Source organism: Harpia harpyja, chromosome 4 (assembly GCF_026419915.1).
Source record: "Harpia harpyja isolate bHarHar1 chromosome 4, bHarHar1 primary haplotype, whole genome shotgun sequence".
NCBI lineage: Eukaryota > Metazoa > Chordata > Aves > Accipitriformes > Accipitridae > Harpia > Harpia harpyja.
This window is the reverse complement of record NC_068943.1, coordinates 86,152,484-86,177,346: the sequence shown is the minus strand read 5'-3', so window position 1 is coordinate 86,177,346 and position 24,863 is coordinate 86,152,484. Positions and strand designations below refer to the sequence as shown.

General features: G+C 41.5%; 2 protein-coding genes across 8 annotated transcripts in view; one reads left to right on the top strand and one right to left on the bottom strand.

Moving 5' to 3' along the window:
- ATP6V0A1 (ATPase H+ transporting V0 subunit a1) overlaps nt 1-24,834 on the bottom strand; it is a 30,406-nt gene extending 5,572 nt beyond the window's left edge. The window contains exons 1-22 of one of the 7 annotated variants that reach the window (XM_052785488.1): nt 24,706-24,834; nt 24,379-24,520; nt 24,059-24,137; nt 23,626-23,723; nt 23,091-23,219; nt 18,134-18,237; nt 17,175-17,301; nt 15,769-15,851; nt 15,022-15,115; nt 13,654-13,866; nt 12,802-12,952; nt 12,437-12,576; nt 11,477-11,634; nt 10,934-11,024; nt 9,985-10,103; nt 9,459-9,675; nt 8,742-8,849; nt 7,924-7,998; nt 5,338-5,445; nt 4,675-4,692; nt 2,714-2,831; nt 2,088-2,259 (exon numbers count right to left, since the gene is read on the bottom strand). In XM_052785488.1, coding sequence (XP_052641448.1) covers nt 2,088-2,259; nt 2,714-2,831; nt 4,675-4,692; nt 5,338-5,445; nt 7,924-7,998; nt 8,742-8,849; nt 9,459-9,675; nt 9,985-10,103; nt 10,934-11,024; nt 11,477-11,634; nt 12,437-12,576; nt 12,802-12,952; nt 13,654-13,866; nt 15,022-15,115; nt 15,769-15,851; nt 17,175-17,301; nt 18,134-18,237; nt 23,091-23,219; nt 23,626-23,723; nt 24,059-24,137; nt 24,379-24,495 — 2,519 coding nt within the window. In that variant the 5' untranslated portion in view covers nt 24,496-24,520; nt 24,706-24,834. The remainder of the gene's footprint in view (nt 1-2,087; nt 2,260-2,713; nt 2,832-4,674; nt 4,693-5,337; nt 5,446-7,923; nt 7,999-8,741; nt 8,850-9,458; nt 9,676-9,984; nt 10,104-10,933; nt 11,025-11,476; nt 11,635-12,436; nt 12,577-12,801; nt 12,953-13,653; nt 13,867-15,021; nt 15,116-15,768; nt 15,852-17,174; nt 17,302-18,133; nt 18,238-23,090; nt 23,220-23,625; nt 23,724-24,058; nt 24,138-24,378; nt 24,521-24,705) is intronic. The other 6 variants (XM_052785490.1, XM_052785489.1, XM_052785491.1 and 3 more) reach the window with 6 other exon arrangements.
- STAT3 (signal transducer and activator of transcription 3) overlaps nt 1-24,863 on the top strand; it is an 81,297-nt gene that overhangs the window by 14,164 nt on the left and 42,270 nt on the right. The gene's annotated exons all lie outside the window — the stretch shown is intronic.

Genomic DNA, 24,863 nt, shown 5'->3' with positions numbered 1-24,863 from the left:
TAAAGTCTTACAAGTTTGAAACATATGTTTAGGGAAAATATGACTTCATTAAGAGCTTCAGTTCTACAGCTCCGCAGCAAATGCTTTGTACTGGTCTGCATGGTGACGGTGATCCATGTGCTTATTGCTATTGCCCAGCTGGGTTTCTCTGTTCGCTTGCCATTTCAGTGACATGCATCTTCCCTTGACACATTTCCAGACAATTTTTTTCACCACCCTTTAGAGACAGCCTGGCAATGTGAAAAGCCACCTCTTGGCTGAACTGCAGCCTCCAGTTCACACTTGTTCCAGGTGCTCTGTGAGTGGTATCCGTAGGTGGAGTTTGTGGTTATTAACACAAGACAGGTGTCTCCAGAAAAACATGCTTTCTTATCTTAACCCATCCCTTTGGGTAAAAAAGAAAACACAGAGCCTGCCAAGAAGAAAAGCTGTTTAGAACTGTTCATCTGCTATTGTTCAGAAATGTGCCATGCAGCACTGCAGTCCAGTGAAGCAAGACTTTGAAAATCCACTAATTCACAAGCAATTGCAGATCAAAACCACCACATACAGAGTTAGAGTACTGCTTACTCTCTGCTCTTCTTGGACTGCTAGCAATAATACCAGGCAGGTCTTGCAGAGCTCCTTCTTTCACACTGATGCAATGGTGTAGCACAGTGACAGCAGGATGAGGATGCGGAAACACCAGCCAGTCAGCAAGAAGTTCTCAAGTGACTGGTATGAAGATTTCTAGGCTGGATGCCAGGAAAAACAGAAGCACCATCCAGCAGCCATTTTCAGCAGCGGCCCCCCCACGGGCTCCCTTGGCACAAGATGGCTACACGTCTGAGCCCCTGGGTGAAGCTCGACTCGCTTGAGCTACAAAGACCCAGGCACTCCAGCCTGCACCCCCACAGGCTGCCAACGCAGGGCAAAAGGACAAAGTTTTCCTTCTCCAGAAGCAGGGCAAAACTGAAAGGCGGCTGATTTTCTTTCTTTCCTTTTTTTTTTTTAAGGCACCGGCTTCCTTTTCACTTACAGAACTACTTTTTAAAAGTGCTCACAACCTTTTCTTCCCATTTAAGCAAGACAGAATATTCCATGTGAACTTCATGGGACTTCACTTTGGTCTTCTGACCTAGCAAGAAGCAAGCTACCTTAAGAGATGGCAGCGACCTGAACTCTACACAGGCACAGACATACTCTCCTACACTTTAGGCTGAAGAGAACCCGAGGCAAGCAAAACCCATTCCCACATTGCTCCTTTGATCCCACCAGTGCACTAACCACAGAATCTGAAGTGGAACAATGAGCACTCTTAAATACGGATTAGAGAAAGCTCTTGAATACTTTCCACACTTCGGTGCAGAGAAAGCGATGAGCACTCTAGTGAGTAATTCCTTCTTGTTTACTGGTTGCCTGCATACACAGGAGCTTAATAATCACAGGAAAGGGGCTACAAAAGCATCTGCTAATAAGCAAGAACAGCAAGAAATAGCTACCATTCCACAGCACCCCAAAGGGCAGACGGGCAAAGCTGCCGCTGTTTAATGCAAGGTCTTACGAAGACGAACAAGACCACATGAAGGAAACTGCAGTCAGTAGCTATTGCACATTAAGGAAAACAAACATTAGAACCAGGCAAAAGACCAAAAGACAGAACAAGCAAATCCTACTGAAAGCCACAAGCACACTCATCCATCTAGCACAACCTTCCCATCCCACTGTTCACAAAGCTTTAGTCTAATTTATTTTTAAGCAGAGATCACTCTCCACAATTTCTAAGCAACATGTATGCATAGGGTCAGGAGAGAGTGGTGTACCACTAGCAACAAGATTGAAATCTGACCCTTTTAAAGACTTTCTGCTGTTAGAGCACATCTGCTGTAGGACATTTAGATGTTTAGCTAGATTTGTGGTACTCTGGCACTTCTGAACATTGCTGATCCTGGCTCAATAGTATCCACTACCCCAATTTTAACAGCCTTAGCTTTCCTGTGTAAGGGTCAATATAATTTTCTAGAAGATGGCATTTCTGCATAGTCCAGGTGACATCAATTTTCTTGCTATGAAGAGCTTTGAAGTTTTTGCATGTTCCAGTAACTCACCAGTGCAAGCGAAGAGCATGGAGGAAAGCAGACAGCCCCTCCATGACCAGGAGAATTGCTACTGTCAGGGTAGCGAAAGCAGCAAATATGAAGAAGAGGCCAAAGCCTCCACCCAGACTCCTCACGCTGAGGCCAATGTGGATCACCATGGTCCAGAGCACCTCCGAGAGCTCTGCCAGGAGAAAGGGGAGAAGGGGGCTCATTTCAGAGCATTCAGCAAGAATGGAGGGTTGTTACAGTTTACTGATAAAGCAAAAACTAAAGTCAAGCAAACTCGCACTACAATGGAGTGGGAAACTTAAGAGGAACACCTTTTGCAGCCAAGTAAGTCAGGACATTGTCTCCAACTGTTGCACGCAGAGCAGGGCAGAGTCCTTGCTCAGCAGCTCTTTGCTTTATTCAGTGCTTTCAACTCCATCCCTCCCTTTTAGCAGCATGCTATGCAAATAGACACTGGTGTTTAGACTTAATTACTCCCAGCTAATGCACACACAGCTCTGTCCTTTTCCAGCAGTGCTTGACAGTTGAGCTCTGAGAGGCTACCTGCATTCCTGCCTTTCACCTACTGCCTGCCCAGGGTGATCAGACACATGGATCCAAATCTCAGTTCCATAAGGAATACTCACGTGCATGGGCTAAGCTGAGAGCCCAGAGCCTCAAGTAGGATGCAGTGTTTGAAATGCACCCCAGGCAATATTCAATGGTGTGGATAGCCTGGTACACCACAGTATCACCAAAGTCGAACTGGAAAGAGAACACAGAAAATGAAGAGAGCTGCGAGCCTTGCAAGCAGCAAGGGTTGGCCAACTGGGGAAAACAAGCACACTACCTGGTGCTATTACCAAGGATATTATGTTTGAAGTTAGACACTGATACTGTCTTCTCCTGGTTTAGCATGTCAGTTTTATAAATGAAAAATGAATTCTCTTGTCTTGCTAGGTTTTGTAGAATTATAGTTCACTGCTGCAGCTTGAATATTATTGTTTTCACATTCTAGCATATGAAAGTAAGATATTTCAAATTCAGCCATGGACTTTTCCAGGAAAAGACTGTTCAGCAACAAGATGGTACTCATACGAATTCACCAGTAAACTGTATGTACCGCTACAAAAAAGGAGACAGTATTCCAAGTCAATACTGTGTATGTACCTTTGCTACAGGATCAACAAGAGCATTTTGCAAGATACGAACTTGCCCTTGAAAGCAAAAATAATGCATAAAGCAATCTTGAAAAAGTCACATCTATGCACCATTCATTGGCAAAGTCTCTGTGTCTTGGTAATTTTCTAAAATAATAAAAGAACTTATAAGGAAGTCTGCCATGTAGGACAGTTTCTTATTTTGCAGCTTGGGAATGCATTCCCTGCATTTTGGATTTAATCCATGCTTCAGAAACTGCTCGTATTTAAGTTAAGTGAACATGATGTTTTAAATACATCAAGTGACTAATGCTCTAAGCATGCACAGAAAGCTATTTATATTCTTATTTCTGCCCTGGTATATCCAGAGCAATAAATATTTCAAACAATTAAGTTAAATTAACTGTCAAAAGACTAATTCTTTCTCCACAGAATGTGAACTGCAAAGTTCTTTAATAAAGCCTGCCCTACTGAACCATACCATCTCCCAGCACACATGACAAGTCAGTGTGCAGTAAATGGAATGTGATATTTAAACAATGACAATTTACAGCCATGTGCAACTGCTGGAGAGAGTTACCACTATGCTAGGGAGCGGGAGAATCAGCAGGATTGCTATGGCACAGTATTTGTAGTTTTACACATTTTTCACAGGTTTAGTGATATATAGAATTAACAGGTACACCAGCACACTGTTTCTGTGCCCTCCTCAGTTCCAGATGGGCCTATACATAATAGATCTCTAAGCAACATCACTTTCGGCACAATTTACAACAGCATCACTGTTGTGAAGCTACTCTAATTTCATGGCATTTATATTTTTTGTAATAAAATTGGTTACCTGATAGTGCTGAAACCTACAATCAATCCTGCATGAGTATTCCTAAAAAACCATTTCTTTAATACTAATACTTGTTACAAGTGTTTATGAATGAGCAGTTTCTCAGAACAGAGCTTCTCCTTTACAGAAAGATACTGGTTAGTTAAGTTGTTGGACTGTATGAAACTGGACTGGTTTTGCTGTATTTGCTGACTGGCAACAACCAGTATCATCCTTAAAATAGCAGACAGTTTGGGAAAAAATATCTTTACACAGTTTGTTGCAGTGCAGAATTACCAAAGACACAACATGAGGCAAACGAGACTTCTTCAGAAGTTTAAAAGCAAAAACTTTTCAGTTTCAGACTTCTAGCTTTAACAGCTTTCCAGGTAAACTAAGAAAGATCTGCAGACAAGGGATAAGACAAACAAGCTGTATAGATGAAGTAATTAAAGGTCTGTTAATGGGCGTGTACATATGAAGAATTAAAAATGGCCTGTAACATGTAAATAGCTAGATCTTTTGGAAAACAAGATGTCGTGACATAACATGTTTACTTCAGCATGTGTTTTACACCAACGGGAAATGGTCCAGATACACATGAATGCAAAGCTGGCTGTAGTCTTACCACCTCATCCTCTGTAGGCTTGAAAACATAAGTTTACATTTAGTGCAGTGTCTCAATCACAATAATCATGAACACATTTAATAATTCCCTCCTAAACATGACACAGTAAAGTGGTAACACATCACATGCACTACAGAGGCAAGATACCGCTGGAGAATTGTTAAGAGGCATCAAAATACTCCCAAACTATGCAAGATTGACTCCTTTTTCTTCTCTACCAGGTAAGGCAAAGCAATTAATATTACCCCCAACAGTCAAAATGAACATAGAAACAAGATTTCACTGTGGCAGAAATACAGCCCCTGGATTTTTGCTGACACTGGAGAAGCAGGTAGCACAAATGCCCTGCACTTCAGCCGGAGTGTAAGCTGTGTACGCCATCTGGGAGTGCTGTGCAGCTCTCACTGTGTAGCCTCTAAGATAATGGTTCTTTGTGATGGGGACAAACAGAGCCACATTTCCCTTTATATGCAAATTATACTGCTTTTTCTGGAGTCCTGGGAATGGCAAAGAGATAGTCTGTATGAAAACTGCTATGAAAACACTTCACTGAAAATGTTGCTATTTAAACAGCTTGGAAATCAGCAAATACAGTCAAAACACTAGCACTTTCTGCTACCAAGTACATTGCCCTGAGAGGGACGATGGTCAGGTGCTGCTTACCTCTTCCCCCTCCTCGGAATGGGTAGATAGCTGGTCATGTTGAATGATCTCAGCATCCTCCTCAGTTGGTCCATTGCCCACCCGGATCCCACCGAAGTTGTGCGTTCCCTAACGCAGAAAAAGAAAGAGCAAAGTGTTGTTTGTGTTTTACTGCAACAGTGCATGTTTTTTATGACTCCATGTGCAGCAGCGGCTCACAGAAGAAAACAAAGTATTAAGACCCAGGTTAAGCCAGCTGTACAATTCTATTTCCCAGCTTGGATGGGAAAGATGCTGATTCCTGCTAGGGCTGGAGAAAAAAAGTCTGTCTGAATGAATACTTGATACGTTTCTACAAAGTAATTGCAAGCCTAAGCAAAATAAAAGGGACATCTCTCAAGAGGACATTTGCTGGCACTGATGTGCAACAGACCAACATTTTGCCCAGCAGCTGTTGAACAAGCACTAAAACACCACTGCTGTTGTAAATGAAACAAGTCACATAGTGGCAACTCAAAGCAGAATAGACTGACACAAATATGCGTATGCACACTTGCTCCCCACCAGTGTTAGGCATACTAACACCACACATGGGAAATCAGACTTTCCCTTACTTGGAAATTCTACGTTGTGCAAACAGTCCCTTTTATAGACATTTATTCTGACATTCAACATCTGACTCTCAGCCACAACTCCACTGCACTCCAAACAGAAATGAATAATTCACGAACTGAGTTGGAACTTTGAAAGAATCAGCTTTTCTCACTTGACAACTGTAATCATTGCACAGTTAACATCTGATTTACAGCAGGCTTCCTCCTCCATACCATCTTACCACCGAGAAAGGATGCACAAACCTGTTGATCATCTGACAGTGCCCTCAAGCAGAGCTTTTATGCATCATAAATGCATACTGGACAAAGAAGACTTAACGTGCACATCACTATCTTTGGATTTCTGTTCAGCAAGCAGCACTGTGCACTGTACAGCAGGATTTCTATCTCCCTCCAGATATTCCAAAGACAGAAAATGCTCATGACTGATCTGAGGGACTACAAATTAAGACCTGTGAATCTGACCCACCTAGAGGGGCAAACTGAAATGCCACAAATGGAAAGAAAAGCCCTGCATTCAGCTTTAGCACTGTACTGGGGTCATCTGTGACATGGAATGTGAACGGGCTAACTTGGCACATGAAGACTTCAGAAGTTGAGGGATGACTATGCAAACAAAGGAGGCTTAAGATCCCATGACCTGTCTGCTTTCACAGTGTATCGCTCTGGCATACCAGCAGAATGGCTGCTTGATGTTCTTTTAACTGATTTGTTCTTAGAAGCCTACTTTTATTTTAGGCTGAACTATAAATTTGCCCAAAATGCCAGATGCGAATTAAAGATCTTGTCAGGTTTCTAAAAACAAATTAGGTAGACATTTATGCTTGGAAAATAGAAATAAAATGAAAAAAAAATTATAATAAATTTGTAAGTAAGACAATGCTTTTATTAGGATTTTCAGCATCTTTGAAACATTACAAGTTACTGATGACTAGTATCAGTATTCTATTCATGTATTTCTAGCCTGTATGAATTTGTACTTTCGCAGCTTTTCCCTTGCACTCAACTTGTATCCATTCTCTGTAAACTATCCAAGCTAAACATGGCTCCAAAAGCTCTAATCATTTACTTTATACTTCTAACCACACCTCATACAAAGACCTTTCCTCGCTGCTTCTTGCATTGAGATGCACTTAATACGCTGGATGGATTATGCACAAAAGATCCATTTTAATTTCTGACATTTCCATGAGGCTATTTAAAATGACATGATAGAAACACTGGCGAACAGCTAAAAAGTGCCTCAGAGTACCTTCGACATGTGGAGTGTACAATGTGCTTTACAGAGTTTGTGAGATTTACGCTTCCTAGTTAGACAGGCAGCATTCACAACTAAAACCAAGTTGAAATATGCAATACTGGGGAAGGGACCAAGTTCTGGGAGTTGCTGCAATCTTCACCAGAAAGCTCTGGCAGTAAAGGGCTGTCTATAGGTTTAGACACAAATAAGTAGAAACAACTGCTGCCGAGAGGCTTATTTGTGCACAACCATTTTATAAGAGTTTCAAGTCAAAGTGTCTACAAGGGCACAGGTGTCAAAAATCCAGTAATTACTGATATGAAGTCGTTGGGAGGCCATCACACATACATGATGTTCGGGAACACATAATGCAAACAGAAATGCTTCACTGAGAAGAATCCTAATCTACCTTAAACAAATATGCAAGAAAAGGAAAAAAGGGGAACTTAACCTGGGGGGATGTGGTAGCAAGGTATTCCTGTGCTGCTCTGCAGGTTTTGATTTCAGCAGCACTCCTGCAAAGAAGTGTCTCTGCATTCAGCACACATAACTATTATCCTTCAGCCTGGTAGTTCTTCCAGAATGTATCAATTTTGCTGAACTTTGCTCTTTCCAAGAGAAAGTGTTTTTCACCCTAAAGGTGCAGTTGTCATTCACTTATGAAATTCAGATACATTCCATGCTCTCTCGATAATTAGATAGAAAGCCAACTCCCATCTTTAAATCCATCAGGTGATTTTTAAATCCACTCACTGTTGCAGCCGCTGCTGCCTCTAGTGCCTGCTCGTTCGGGACTGTGCTGACTTGGGCCTCCGCGGGTTGCCCTTCCTGATAGTGAATGGAAGAAAAGAAAGGGAGGAAGAAGAAAACAAAAAGAGAAAGGGGGATGAATGGAGGGGACATGGGAGGATGAAAGATGGTCAGAGAAGGGAGAGGGAGTGTCTTTAACTGAACTGATCTTTGACTCACTTAACATCCTAAAACCTGTCTGCCATACATGCAGGGAGAATTTTCAAGTATCCTCAGTGCACGTGTGCCAGGTTCCTGCATTTTATATAAAGATACTTTACAGTACATTTGGAAACCTAGAGAGTACCCCAGAAGACAACCTCTCACTTAATGACCGCGTAAGTCTATTTTTTTCCTTTTAATTGTTACTTTTTACCCTCCAAACTGCTTTAACAAAGACAGCTGATAAATCTGCCAGCCAATTAAGCTTACATCTTTGCTTTTACATTGTCAGCCTAGCAAAGGCACAGAAGTGCATCCAGCAACCAGTAAGACAGTGTTCCTAAACCAGCTGACAAAGCCCAAGCCAGATACATTGTTTTTATCATTACCAACATAAAGGGTTTTTAAAAGCAGGTTTGATGCTGGATCCAGATCTGAGAAGCAGGCAGGCAATACTTTGTCTCCAGTAAAACCCACCTGCTTTTATGCCTAGGAACATGCAAAAACGTTTTACAGGTCACAATGCAGTGTGAACCTATGTATCCAAGATCAAGATGGAGAACATAGCTTTTCAACCATAATTAGTTTTCATACTGAAAATATAAGAGGTAGTCACCCACCAAGTGCTTTCTCCTTAAATACTGATGGCGAAGGACCAAGGGTTTAGCTACCAGCATCCACGGCACACACAGTAACGCCACCACCACAAGGAAACATTGGAGCCCTTGCTGTAAAAGAAACAAGTCTCAGATGATTTAGTGGCAGTCCATGCTCAAACACACAAAACCTAGCAAGAGGTCTTATGCAACACTGAACGACTGAATTCCCAGAGTACACGGACACTTCACTCTTTCTCTCTCTCTCTCTCTTCCTGGAACAGCAAGATGTGCTGTACTTAATGCCTGCTTGCAGCTGCCCCATCAGCACATAATGCTGATACTGGTTTAGATTAGGGAAAAATCCAGAAGATTCTGCGGGGAATGAGAATTTGGCAGATGTCTGATAGTGCTGGGAAGAAATGGCATTAGTGTCTTAGCTAAGCTTATAGGCACCTCATTGCAGATGCAGGACAATATTCCTAATCACTTTCCACTATTAATATGGATCCAAATGTTCTGGAGCCACAGCCGACATGTTCAGACTGATATAAATTCCTGGTATAGGGATTACGCCTTCCTTCGTTAACATTACATAGTGTCAGGCTTTGGAAATGATGCCACATTTCCTCTATCACAGAGAAAACATGTTTCACACTTGATTTCACAATTATTATAAGGTCAATGAAAGACTCTAATATCATCAAGCACCTCTGATCTTATTCTAGCAAGAACACGCACCTGCCCTTTATATAGCATCTTATTACTGGTATCACTATAGGAGAACAGAAACATGTTGATAAAATGTATTAAAAGGCTTGGTGCATCCTTTGATGTGTGAGCATCATAGGCTGTCCATTTGTAGAAAATGAGAATAACAAGGTATCCAAACAGTGATGACATGAAAATAATTTCTGGAATAAATCCAAGGTATATGTTCAGTGGCTTCTTAAAATAGCTACAGGAAAAAAAAAAGGAGAGTTTAATATTACATTTGGTTAGCATTAGGCATATGTAGGGCAAAAACTTTTAATGAGAATGTGAAGAGTGTCTTTGGAACAAAATTGCAGGGGCTCAGCATTTCAGCAATAGCTGGGACTTAAACACAGTAACTACTTGACATGCATAGTTCTACATACGCTGACAGAAACAACTGTATTGCACCCTTCAATCACAAGGTTAAAGTCTGATAGGCTCCTTAAACTGATACACACATTACACCCAAAATTCCCCCCCCGCCACGAGAAAAACAGAGCAAAGTACTTACATATGGTTGAGAAGACTCAATGTGACACCAAAGAGCATGTGGATAATGCCAAGAATCACAGACATTTTCATCTTAAACGAATTAAGGAAGGCCAGCTTATTGCTGGCAATATTCCAAATCTGTGAAAAAAACAACACTGAGTCAGCCAAACACTGAGTAAAAGAAAAACAGAGGAGAATTAAAGTGAACATTTTCAGCTAAATGGTCTTAAACATCCAGGAAGTATTAGGCTGTAAGAGCAGGGTTTTTTTAAAGATGTGTTTGTTTGTCACGTGGATATCGTTTGGGAAAATGAGCAGGCAACCTTTTCTGCTAGGAACACCATCTTACAGCAACAGATCCCACCATCAGAGAAGGAATCAAGCCTTGCTTGTTTTTATGTTAGGCAAAAGTTGCAGGAAAAAGGGGGCTGGATCCTTGACAGAAAAAAAAAAATGATTATCCATTTAAATGAACAATTACACATAGTTCTGTTTTTATGCACTTCCTCTTTATGGTGGAACACATGTAAGTTTTGTATCAAATATTTTAAGCAGTGTTAGGAGCAGTGTTATTGATGTAGGCAGATACAAAATGACAGGATTACTTGGAAACTTACATTTCCAAGATGGAATGAAAAAAAGAGACAAATAACTTTTCTCTGAGGTAAAAAAGTAACTTCATAAAGTGATTTGCAAGTCTAACCAGATTTGATTAAAACGCTGCAGGTCAGAAACGGTGAGAAAGAAGCCTTTAACGGACCTGAGAACAAGTCTCTCTGTCATGAATCTAGCGTCTCAGTAGGAACTGAATTAATTTTATCATTCAGGAGTATTTCCAACATTGATAAAAAGAGTTTGCCAAGGGAATGGCTGGGCTATGGAAATCTTTCACAGTGAACTGGAGAGGCACTTTTCTTTCAGTTGACACAGAGGATGTTCTTAAAGGAAAGCAAAAGAAGAGCTCTTACCGGGTCAATGCCAAAGGGATAAGGACCACCGAACACCCCTGGAATAGCAGGGTTCAGCTGAAGCAGAGGAGTATTCTCTAGCAAGGCATCTCTGTTTGGGTATAAGTAGAGTATACAAACATTAACACAAGCAACACTGTCCTCTTTCTGTAAAAACTAACAACATTATTCCCTTGTGAGAGCAAGGAATATCTAAAATTGAGAGAACTTTAAGGTTCCTGTGTGGTCCTAGAGATTTTCCCGAATGAAAAATAAACCTTTCTTGATCTGTTACTCAGTGTCACAAGGAAGAAAGATGCAGGGGACGGGAGTCTTACTATGTCTATAAGGAGAAAGGTGCTAAACTGCATCTTTACAAGTTTTTTGGGGGAAAAGAAAAAAAAGCTGGTTTGAAACTTGATAGCTATCACATTTACACCCCTCTTCCAATTCTACTTGAGAGTGAGTTCAGAAGTTTTTGTTTTCCTGAGCTAGGAGGACAATGGGGAAGGATAAGTCACCTGCTTATCACTGTCACTCTTTAGTTACCAACTATTTACTCACGACCAATTGCCTTTTGAGAACATCGGCCGCACGCTCCATGATGAACCGAACATATTAAGAGACTTGGAGAAGCAGTCATTGTAGATGAGGCCTGTGTAAGTGGAGAACAGTCCCATCAGCAGTATGATGTATCGACCACTAAAAACCATGTTGAACATCTAGTATAAAAAAACCCAAAAAGGAACAAAGAAAGTCAATGAGAACAAGGAAGGTCTCTCATAAAGATGAGACAGTAAGATCAGTCAGTTGCAGAACAGTATCATCCATACAGACTAAAAGCCCAAAGTCTCTACTTCCCCATGGCAGGGATTGAGGGTGCAAGAGGTAGCACTGCAGAACAGAATCTGGATACAGAGGATAAACAGGCAGTGTGACTGTCCACAGAGGATCTGGGATTAGCTGAAGAGGATAAATTGCACTCCACACACTGATGCAAACCCCCAGCTGGCAGCATTAGTTTGGAACTAGGCAGTGCAGACCCTGTTCAGCTTTCTCCGTGCTCTGTCAATGTATCTTAACTCTGGTTCACCTCCTGCCCATCTAAGCCCCAAGCAAGCAAAGCCCACCTAGAGCAGCAAATAGGAAGAATCTTGGAGATATGATATACATGTACAGAAGTTAGAGTTTTGCAGTGACTGAACCCCTTTATGATCCAACCAAGTTTTGGGTGATTTATTTACAACAGCTTATCTGCTACACTTGATAGACAATTTCCTTCAAACAAATGAAAGGAATAATTTCCTATAAACATCCAAAAGGAAAACCAAAGGAACTCACTACTATTATGAAATTATGCTACTCGGTCTGTGGTCTACAGGCTTCCCAGTCTGTCTGTGTGCTCCGGAAATTTCAAATGTAAGGAGTAATGGACATTGTCAACTCAAGGGGGAAGGATGTGAGAGTTGCAGCTTGGTTTACCTTTGTTTGAAATGCAAAGCTCAGCATGACCTGCCACTTTACCTCATTGTCACTCTTCTGTGACAGAATACGACTTTCCCTAAGCACCATCCAGACAGCAATCAGAGTCATCAGGATTCCATGGCCAAAATCTCCAAACATCACAGCAAACAAAAATGGGAAGGTAATGATCGTATAGGGTGCTGTAAGAGAAAAGATGACACCCCTAGTGCACTGTATTTGAGTAAGCCCAGATTTACTACAGTACAATTATGCAATTTAGCAATATAATTCCCAAGCTTCCCCTCTGCTTCTGAAAGGTGTTAAGTACTCTATCAGAAATTTTCACATAGGACAGACAATACAGAGAAACATCATAACTAAAAAATTGAGATAGATGTCTTAGACTTTTATAAGTATGAATTTACCTGGATTTATTTCCCGATATGTTCCAATGCCATAAGCATCAACAATGTTTTGAAAGCCAGAAGTAAACTTGTTAGTTTTGTTGTATGTTGGTGGGGTCTGATTGGTTTGCATCCTGTTTAAAATAGATGGGACAGTGGATCCGCTGTGCTCCTGTTTAAAAAAAAAAAAAATTAGAAAACCCATCCTCAGAGCACTGGAGGACAGAGTAAAACACTACTTTCTCATTAGCATTTGGAAAACTACAAGGTTGCATTTTTGTCATGTGCTTGCATGATGAGAAATATACTTGAACAGCTGAGGAAGGTTGCCCAGTTTCCACCACTCTCCACTTTGTATGGCAGGAAGAGAAGCACTTGTAGTAAGGATGAACATTGTCTGATTAGGACAGACAAGAAAACTCATGCAAGATTTTGGTTTTTTAAAACAGCAAATGAAAGGACTTCAAGACACCCAACTCTATTATCTGACTATCCGAGCAGAGGGCAAGCTTGCTAATGTCCTGGATAGCTCCTTTCAGTAAGTTCCACTATGTATCTAAACAGCAGGACTACAAAGCACAGCCAGGTTAACTAAATGTATCAAAGGACTCAAACACAGGAAAATGCCTTACCATTACAGCATTTTCCTGAACTTAAAGCTTTACACAACATATTTGTTACAAAGTTTATCTATGAGCCATGACTCCTGGATGTTAAATAAATAGTCCTCTGTAAGGACTCATTCAAACAGCCCTAAGGGATGGTTTTCAGAGACTCACAATTCGGAAAAATCAATTAATCCATGCTGTGTTTGCTGACAGTTGATAGTCTGCTTGAACAGCAGCAGACAGGAGCAATACAGCAGTTACTCACAGTGCCTCTCCTGAGAGCAAACTGGATAGAATCGAGGTCGGCAACAGGACACCAGACTTCAGCAATCAAGCACTTCTGTGTCACATCGATATTGCACAAATTCAGGGTGTGGTAGATAGCCTTCATCTTGCGTACTTTGATGAACCAGACACGGATATTTTTAGCAGCTGCCTGCAAAACCCTTTGGCGATGATCCTCTGTTTGGTTCAGCACCTTTCATAGGGAAGTAGGATAAAGATGAGGCAAAATCATTGACCAAAACTCAAAAGCATACAGAAGTGCAGTGTGAAATTGGGCTGACCAACAAGACATGCCTTACCCACCAGAGGATAGATGGATGAGCCCTTTCCCCCACCCCATGCACAAGATTGCAACATGCTTGCAATATATGCTTTAGTTTCCGTATTAATTAGTGCTGCTAAAAGGTTTTAAGGCTTCTTTCCAGGGATACTTTTTGACTACTTTCCTCCTCCAACTCCAAGGTCAGCGGGTATTTCAAACAAAGAACTGTTCAGAGACCACAGAGAACATTTTTTCCTCCACCCAGGTTAAAAGAGCAGAGAAGAGTTCTACATGTGAGGTGTACATTGCCTTAAGAAAACACACAAAGATTACAATGAAAGACTTTTTTTCCTATCAAATAAGCAGTCCAAGTTCAACTGTTTTTCCTTTTAGTTTCTGAACCTTTTCTTACTTTTTGTCTCAAATCCCTTCAATTTTTCTGCATTATAACATACTGCCTTTCTTCCTTGAAGCAAGCATCAAGTATTTCAGAGCTGGCACCCAGTAGATTTGTGTGCTGATTACTTTTTACCAACACTCAGGCTGCTGCACAAGAGATTAGTTGTAAAGCAGAAGCTCTTCAGGACAGCACAATGTGAAAATATGAAGACAGGCAGAAAAAGGAACAGCTAAGTTAAGGTTAGCATTGTTATCTCAACTTGGAAATAAGTTTAAATGTTTTCAAAGTTCTTGCAGATGAAACAGGCAACTACACAAGCATGCTTTCAGAGTTGGAAAACATGGTATCTCCTTACACATGCATATTCCTCTCTGCTCCCTGGTATGCAGTTCTCTGTCGATGCTGCACTTACATGTATATAATTAACTGCTCAGCCCTCCAGAAAGATCAAACCACCCCACCATCCTAAACCCCAACAAAGAAAACAACTGAGCAGACAGTCTCTAAACATCTCTCTTGCACTGCTGAGCTGCTGCTCTCAAGCTACCTGGAGGTAAAAATACGGTCATCTAATAGGGCCAAAAATTCTCCTGTTTTAATAGAAGTTTTAAAGAAAACTTTAAAGAAGTTTTCAACTATATTATTAAAGAAAAAAGAAAAAGGGGCATTGACCCCAGTTATTTTACCATCTGAAGATCATCAATTCTGGTATTGACACCAGAAGCCATTTCTTTCCGCTCCTGTGGTGTTTCTGGGCATGGGTAGAGGGAGGCACGGAATCTGAAAGACATGCAAGCCACCTTAGTAACAGAGATGGAAAGAAGATAAATCAGTCAGGGAAATAGATGGCTGAGCCTGAACACACAAATAAAGCAAGAAGCACCTTAAGAGAAGTTTCTGATCAGCAAAGACTGCCAAGCAGAGTTTCAGTCTTTAAATCAAGTGGGTGCAGAAGTTTGCTTTAGGCCAAACCAGAAGCTGAATGCTTAAGAAAATGGAAGTGGGAGAAAATCCTTTGTTCCCTGTACTGGCAGCATCTCAAAGGTACTGTCCCGAAGTTGATTAGCCATCCCAGTTCAGGGTGCTGCTATCACACCAATGCAGCTGGTAGCAGTAGTCACTGTTGATCTCCCCTGTGAGAATATCGCCCGCTGACATCCCAACTAGGCCTGTCTGAGAGTTCAACGCTTGAACTCCCTTTGTTTTTAGGCATTCTCTAGCAAAGCAGTCATCTACTTTGAACATTACAGGCTTGGGGAGCGGCTAGTTTGACTGTAAAATATATTTCAGCTACTTTTGGTACATTTTATTTGCTGTCAAAATATGTACTCCTACAGTCACTGTGAAATTAGGAGTTGAAAAATATCAATATTAAGTCATGCCAACGCGTTTCAAATATTTGAGAGAGCTGCCCAGCTGTAAGACTTTCATACCCTTCACATATCTTCTTGACTCTGTTCTTCAGCTGGTCGCCTTGGAAGAAGATGATAAACACAGACTTGTGCACATAATCCCCCTAGAAGAGAAGAAAGAGCACACTGTAATAGCTCAGCTATTTACAGAAATTAGCGTTATAGCAAATTACAACAGAGTTCTACTTTTCCTTCCTCTGAATCTGTACATACAGAGTTTATATAGCAGTGCGTCAAGAATGTAGCTCAACAACACTGAAACAGTCACAAGGAAAGCAATTTTCTTAGCCTCAGTATAGAACATCCCTACCGTACTTGTGTTTACTGAAGCAAAACGTTCTAGATTATCTATTCCATGTAATACAATAAACAGGAAAGCCTGGGAAGATCTCCAAAAGAACAGAGATGCAACGAAATATTTATCAGCACTTACTGCAGTCAGCTCACCTACAGAAGCAAGCACAAAGCTAAAGAGTGAATGAAAATAAGATGAAGCAGAGTTTAACAACTGATTCTCCAGGGAAGCCAAGGGCACATTCTTTGCACAGCTGTTTTCATGTTGCTAGCCAGGTCCCCTTTCCTGCATTTGTTGACAAGTTATTGTTCTACCTTACTTAGGAAATTTTAACGTAATGTTTCAAGAATAATTACATTAGGTGTAACCTCAATTTAAGGAAGTGTTGCACAATAAGAACAAAGTCTCTCCTAGTAGACAGATAATTCAGCAGGTCAACTACCAGCAGTCGGTGGGACAAGAGAACAAGTCAGCCTTACATGAGAAACAAAGATGCAGTTACTGAGTTTCAACTCTTCTGTCTTTGTTCCAGGGCAGCCTACATACAGCCTTTCTTTTTAAGAAATCTCTGGTTAAGAGCAAGAGCTCCTGAAGTTCAAGCACTGTCCATTGATTTGAGCAAAGAGGACACTGAATGTAAAAACAGGCCCAACTACAACATGTACTATTTATATCTGTAATAAAGCCAACAATTCTCAGGTGGATGTTTAAATTATTGATTAGCAAATAAGAAAAAACAAAAGGTCCAAGTTCAGAGTAAACGAGCTACAGATGTTATACACTGCTAATGTCCAAAAGAGCCTCTTTCAAGGAGGATTACTACTTATTCAGAACTGCATGCAGGAGTTGCATTTGTAGTTTGTTCCAGAGAAGCAACTATGACCTGCTGCAGTCCAAATTTTGAGTTGTTTTTCCCCCTTTCAACAGCATTCACCATCTATCCTGCTATTTTTGTTTTAATAAAACAGGAAAACATTTATCACTAAAGCCTCAGAAGCTGCAAGTAAGTACTGTGAAGGGATGCAAAACAAACATTTGCCTGCATGGAGCTCATTGAGGGATAGAGGCTTGGATCTATAGATCCTTTTACACATCTGAGGCTTTTGCTGCTGTAAACAATAGGTCCTTTTACCGTTACAGGATCCTCCAGGGGGTTTTCAATTTCTGCTTGACGCAGGAATACATTCCCTCGGCACACTCGCCATAGCATGCGCTCAAACATGGGGATCCGCTCACGGTTGATTACACCAGCCACAAAACTGTAAAGGGAGCAGCATAGATGTAAGTTCTGCCCCAAAAAGAATACATAGTCTAACACCCAAAACACTGATGGCAACTGGAGTTTAGCATTAGATTGAAAGCTAGAAAAATCTTGTTTTAAAATTAGTTCTTTAAGCAAAATGGAAGGTCTTTTAAATACATAGAGATAAAAACACAACAAAAACAACTGCACTATAACACAAGCTATGCCTTTTAACAGAATGAAATCGTCTATTTAAAAAAAAAAAATCACTAGTTAAAGGAGAAACAAACGCATTCAGACATACAGTTTCTATGCCTGCTAGTCTTCATTTCAATAGGTTACTGGCACATTACATGGCAAGGATTATAGCAGTCACGGCTACCATTGACTATGTTCTAGGCACGTGCTTTGGAAGACCTCACTAGTTCAAACCCCTATGTCCAGATAAAGAATTACACACGTACAAAGACAGTCGGGAAGCAGCTAATAAAAAGGATATAGAACTATACAGTTTTTTCAGGCTATTATGTGCCCACAGTAGTTACTAGTTTCAACAAAGCTGTGAGAGCTCAGAATGTCTGAAAAAGCAACCAGAACAGGTTTACAAGGAACAAACTAGTATAATTTTTTGTGCAGACAGAAATGTGTGAAGCACGAATATGAACTGGGAAGTTAATGTACATAGGACAACAACAGAGACCAGTAGCTGGTTTTAGATCAGCCTTCATCTGCTTGATGTGCCAGTCTGGAAAGTTCTACAACTGTGCTCAAATGGTTGTAGATTCCACAGGCTGAGCATAAGCCAGCAATCCTAAAGCCAGACAAAAGAAAGCAGAAATTGCCATTACCCAAGTCGTAGCGGGGCACCTCTTCCCATCTCGCTTGGTTCCAGGAGTGAAGAGGATTCCTCCAACAGGTCTGGATCCGCCATCTGCTGATGATGCAATTCAGCCTGAATTCACAAATCAATTAATATCTAATGAAACTAGTTAGTGGCATGCAGGGATCGAGGAACCAGGAGATAGCTTGGGGAGACAAAGAAAAGAAAAAAAAAAAAAGAAAAAAAAGAAGAAGAAAAAGAATGAACGAACACAAGACAGCAGAAAAAGGAACTAGATGATAGAAAAGACAGCAGGAATCACACAAGGAAGGAGAAAAACAAGAGGAGAAGTGGAATGGCTCAGCAAAGCTTCCTTACAAGAAAGGTCTCAAGATTGCTGCAGCATAATGATGGGGCTGTGGGATATATAAGTCTGAAGAAAGGCAGAATTAAAAAAAAATTATCAAGTTTTAAATACAAGTGATGTTCCCAAGAACCATTTTCTAATGGCACAAAACAGGGTGACACACTCTCATCTTTCCCTATATCTTAAAACGGAGAAAAATGTGAAGGTAGATGCTGATTCCCTCTTGTACTACTTCTGCATTTTCTGCATATTAATAAAGATGCAAAAGGCTTTTCTAAGAGGTGCCTGGGAAATTATACTTGCACATAAAGTAGCCTGGGAGTCTCGTTCTACGCAACAGGAAGAACAATACACAGGTAAGTCTTCCACAGACAGTTTAACTGACCTTAGGGCAGCTTGCAACTTCACAAGGCTGTAACCCTACAACCAGTTACACAAGACCTGCATACCCTATGTGTGTTGGCCTTCTGCCATACTCCAAAGCAAAGGCAATACCTCATTCATTTCAGAACGACGTGACCATAGTTTGATTGATTCTGTGTTACTTGCCACATCAGTGTAGATACAGGGTCAGAATCAGTAACAAAACCTGGAAGTACCGGACGGTAATTTTCTTTACTGGCTTTACAAAGTTCTCCCTCCAGGAAAAACACACAATACTTCCAGCTTAAAAACATGCTTACTGATTAAATCTTTTCATTGTTCAAGATATTTATCCTTATTCACTATATGTATTATTGCCAGACACATAAGATGCATTGCTTAGGGCAGTCTGACGATATTGCTCATTTTTTGACTAGCCAGGCATTAAAATAGGATGCAGTTTTATACTGTCCTTCATTGCAACTAATTTGCAGCGTAAAATTCTTGGGAATATAGCTTGTAAGCATCAGCGTTTCAAGTCAGGAAGGATGCTCAAATCACATCCTCTTGTGCACCATCTTCATCCTTCATTCAACCCCACATCATAGTTATTTCTACCTCTGCAGCTTATATAACAAAATGACAAAAGTTACAGTTCCTTAGCACAAACAGAGGGCCAAATTCTACCCTCTGTGGTATACAGGAGGTCTTCCCCACAGAGCTGTCAAGGGAACTTGCCAAAATACACTTCAAAGTAGAGTTTGACCCTAGAACACGTAAAATGCATGCACACATACAGCGCAGCCTTGCAAAAGCATATAGCAAGTTTAATGACTCAGCTATAGTTTCTTTGTTTGTGCTGTGTCATAATTTTGGTGAAAAACTCTGCAACATTTTACTTGCATGTCAAATAAAAGTATTTACCATATACAAGAAAAGCTTTTGCAAGGCTGACATCAAATGCAGCTGAATTGCTTGTACACACACTTGCTTTAGCTTATAGATGTTACAAAAGTAAGGGAGCCCTTAATTTAGTTTGGAAAGCCAACAAGAAGGATTTCTGATCCTTTCAACTTTAAGGCAACTTGTTGCAACATCAAAAACCGAATGAAAATTTTGCTTCACAGAGAACACAGCCAAAATAAGAAAGTTTGGTACCCCAAAACAAAACATACAGACCAAACATACCAGAGATTATTTGATATCTAGATTTCAGGATGTTGAAAAACAGCAAGTTAAAATTTTAAGAGGCTTGTATTGTATTTATCAGTAATCAAGATACTCTCTGTGATAATTTTTGTGAGGTGCACCACATTTTAGCGTATGAAACACAAAAAAGAAGGATAGCACACGTGAAAACTTTGGATCCGACTCCCTTGAGAGAGTAATTCTTATAAACATTTAATATTACCTCTGACCCTTTTGGGCTATGCGTCCTTTATTCAGGACGCTGTATAAAACAGAGACAAGTCCTGCTTAGAACGGTTGAAATTACAAAACAAAGCAGTTTAGAATAAATTTGATTAGACCAGTTTTACTAAACAAGACTTTTCTTCCACAAGGATTATTTGCATAACAAACCCCTATGTTCTTTAACTTCATCTCTCAACTACTACTTTGATACAATGATCACACCCTTTCTAGAAAGGAAATGGCATGGCAACATCAGCTCTGGTTCTGGAAGAATAACTAAAGCAGCACTGTAAGATTTAACAGAAATAAAAAATTGAGAGACTATGTAGAAATGAAAGAGCTATCCAGCTACAATGCAGAAAAACAAGGCTCTAGGAGATTTACTTTGAATAAGAGTTTTCACCAGCAGCGAGTGAAATATCATAGTTATTGTGAAGTATTTTTACTACACCAGGTCACTCAGGATTAGAAAAACCCAAGCATCTGCATGCCAGTAATTAGAATGCAGACCTTTCATTATTAAACATTTTCAAATTGCTTGTTTTTCACCCCGATCAGCACCTTTAATCTCAAGGCCTGAAGATGAGGTTCATTTTCCCTACTCTTGATTATAGTTCTGCTCTGTAACGGCTCTGGATCACTACACACAGTGCCATACAATTCAAGCCCCTTCCAGTTCACAAACAGAACAAAAATCAATTTTCACAAGAACTAAAAGGAATTTATTTCACCATCTAACTTATTAACCCAGAGCCCAGACAGAAATTACAGATGCAAAACAAACAGAAAAAAGCAGATGGCAAGAAGAGTTAGAGGAAAGAGAGAAAGGGGACTGCATGCCATTAACCATTACTTTTCCAGTCTTCTTTTACGCTCACACTCTAGGCAAAACTTTCAGAGAAATCTCTCCAGCTCATACTGTTCTTCATAAGCAAAGACAAGAAGACTGAGAAAAGGAGCATAATTATCAACATGATATGTTGAAACAAGAAATGGCTACTTTGACTGGAATGGTCATATGAAGAACAAGTGAAAAAAATTTGCCATCCTCCCTCCCCCAGTGCACAAACTCCAGAGGGCAGAGCAAGTGCCAAGTATAAAGTAATTTGGATAGTAAGCCATTTCTTGTGCAACTTATTACTATGAATAACACAATCTTAATTACAAGTTATTGAAGTCTTCAAGTGTTGAAGGTACTGTGCAAATGACAGCATGAAGAAATGAAGCATTCACCACTTCAGGATAATAAGTAGACAGCACAAGGCTCAAAAGTCCTGTACTAGTCAGGATCTCTCACGCACAGCTGATTGCTGTTTATCGTGTGAACTGAAACAGTTTTAAATTTTCAACACCTATGTTTTACTGAACTTTACACATGAGCTGTTCAGTTTGCTTTTACATATAGCAGTACATTTTATTTGTTGTATTTTGTTTTATTATTACAGAAAACAGTTATCAAACAGGAGCAGGAACGTCTCTCAACTTTCTGCGGCCAGTTCATTTAAGTCTGACATGAATTCCATTTTGTGGGTGACCTGACACAGACTGCTTAGAAAATTGATTTTGATCTTTAAATTTAGTATGATCATAGTGTACTTGAAGAAAAGCAGTAGCCAGCTTTCACCAGAGAGGACAGTAATTAATAAAGTGCACAGCACTAGCTGTACTTGGTTTTACTCAATACTCAGAACAGGCAGGCAGTGGCACCTTAACGCAGCTAAGTAACAGATTATCAGGTTAACACTGTTTGTCCAAGGAGACACTGGTAAGTGAACATTCAACACTCAAAGATGAGGGTTTTTTGTACTGAAACCAACCCCATGACCAATCAACTGATCATACTAGCAGCAGTATCTATGTCAGCAGTGACTAAGACTTGTGTTGGCACAGGAACAACCTTAGTGCCTGAACAGGCAGCATCCTATGCCAAAAAACCAAAAAACAAACCGTTAGATAAACGGTCTGAAGTTTGCAGGAGCCCAGCTCTACTTGATCACAGCCTTTGTAAATACCAGAAGCCATATCCGTTAAGAATTCTTTGATCAAATCCTTGGATTAGAGGAAACAGGACATATACTCAGCAAAAACATGTCCTTACCATTCTAGAAAACATACAGGAGCTCTTTGAGAAAACACCCTAGACTTTGAGATAGTTAAGCTTTACAACAAAGGATTATATCTTCTCTCACGCAGGCTTTATGTCTGTATCACGAATGACATCAGAGAAGCTCTTCTCAGGTCCAGTGAAACAGTTGCCAGTTTCTGGCCTAGCAGTTATTTGACAAAACGTTGAAGATTTTAAAAGGCAGCTTTGCTCCAGAACTTGCCTCTGAAAACTTTAGGGTTTGATCAAAGGCTCAATGAAATAAATAAATAAACAAACAAACAAACAATCTATTCAGTGGACTTTGTATTTTGACCCTAATGAGTAATCTCCATATAACCTTTCAAAGGCTAATTCCTCTGTGAAAGCCAGGCATGACTGTTTAACCTGCATATGTACCAAAGAAACTCTTACACACTGAAGAAAGGGCTCACTGTAGCACCAAATGTTTGGTCTGTTGATGTGCTTTAACGACTACTAGCATCTTAATTATTGCACACAATTTTTAGACAAACCTTAACTAAAACAAACCCAGAACAACATCATAAGAGGTAAATCGTGGGTAGCTATGTGTACTGCATGAAAAATGGAAAATAATTTGAGAAGCTTTCTTAAACAAAGCATAAAAATGACCCTGCTGTCCAAAACAGCAACTGAAAATATATTTGAGAATAAAAATGGTAATTTATGGGAGAAGAACCAGCTCCCCAAGTGTTAACCCGCCCCCGGTATTCTGACCTCATCAAAAAATTGCTGAGTTTTACGCAGTATAAATTTTAATTCTGTCAGCTCCAAGAAGTTTCTCTTCAGAGCTTCCTGGTTCGTGTTGATTTCTTTAAGCTCATTTTCAATCTTCTCAAAGTTTGCCTGCAAGATGTGAAAAGGAGAAGGAAAAAGGACTTAAAGCAATTCCATAAATGAGTGCTATTAAGTCTATTAAAACAAGAAAGTAGGCAAGATGCTTTGCATCCCCACGCAATTTGCATGCAATTACAGATGCATCTCCAGTCTGCTACGGCACACAGACCCAGATCAGTGACATTCTCTTCAGGCAGTTTGAAACTTCTCATACTCAGCCAGTCTTTTATAGACTGGATTTACACAGTGTTCTTCAAATCATTAAAAACCCTCATAAACTTAAACACAGACCCACCATAAACCATGCAGTTCCAACAGTTTTTGACTCAATTCAATGAGTATCTACCAACGGAGCTAATTTCCCCTGTTTCCATCTAGAGTCAAATACTACTTGAGTCTTAACACACATCATTACCTCCAAGTCAATCATGTCACGTGGAAAAGGCACCTCCGGGTTTTCACCGGTGTCCATGATAGGAATATTTGCTTTTTTAATCTCCTTCTCAACAAACCCTGGAGAGACAGCATTGTTAATGTTAACTAAAACAATACTTCAATGTCAAACTGCCACTGTAACCTCCACCTAGCCCGATTAGCAGCTGTGAATTCTTTCACCTCCTACTCCAAGATCATTTTATTTGGTTAGTTATCTTTCAAGCAGGAAGCAAATCCCTGGAGGCATTCTGACTGGCCGACACAGAGGAGAAAGGCAGCCTTCACTCCTCTGGTCAGTGCTTTGTTTTCTGACACTGCCTTGCAGGTTTAGCCTCCATTGATTTTTTTTTTTTTTTTTTTTTCGGTAAAAGCTGCAGCATTCGAGCCATATCAAAACCCAGAGAGAAACGTACTGAGCTTGCGGTCCATTTCTTCACACCTCCTGACTTCGTTAACGAATTTACGCTGGAACACGTTCACGTCGGGGTTGAGCTGCAGGGAGAGGCGGGACACCCTCAGGACACCCACCGGCACACAGCCGCGGCCGAAGGCGCCGGGGCCCGAGCACCCCGGGAGCGAGGGGCGGCTGCCGCTGCCCCCCCCCCCACCCACCCCCCCGGCCTCTTCTCCGGCGGCACCCGCCGCGGCGGGCGCAGGCCCAGGCAGAGGCAGGGAGGCGGCGGCGGCGGCCGCCGTTCCCGGGTGCTCCCCGCGAGGGGCGGCCGGTACTCACGTCGCGGAACTGGACCTTCCCCAGCTCGCCCAGCTCGCTGACACAGCAGTACGCGGCCTCGGACTGGAGGAAGAGCTGGGCCAGGGTCATCTCCTCGCTGCGGAACAGCTCCCCCATGGCGGCGACGTCCCCGCCGCGGTCTCTGAGGAGAAGGGCCGTGAGGACGGAGCGCGGGCGGCAGCGGGAGCGGGCCGCAGCGGGGCCCGGCAACTCCCCTCCCCGCCGCCGCCCCCTCACGGACCCGGCTCCGGCTGCCGGGCGGGCGGCCGGCGGGCCCCATCCCCGGCCCGGCCGCGGAGCGCCGCCGCCCCGGCCCCGCCATGTTACCTGCCGCCGCAGTCCCCGCGAAGCCCGGACCCGCAGCGGCCGCCGCCAGCTGATCCGCGGCGGCTCCCGTCCCTGACGTCACCGCGCGCGCGGGGCTGTGTCACGCGGGCAGGTCTCCTAGCGACGGCGCGCCTCGGCTGGGCCCGCACCGGAAGTGA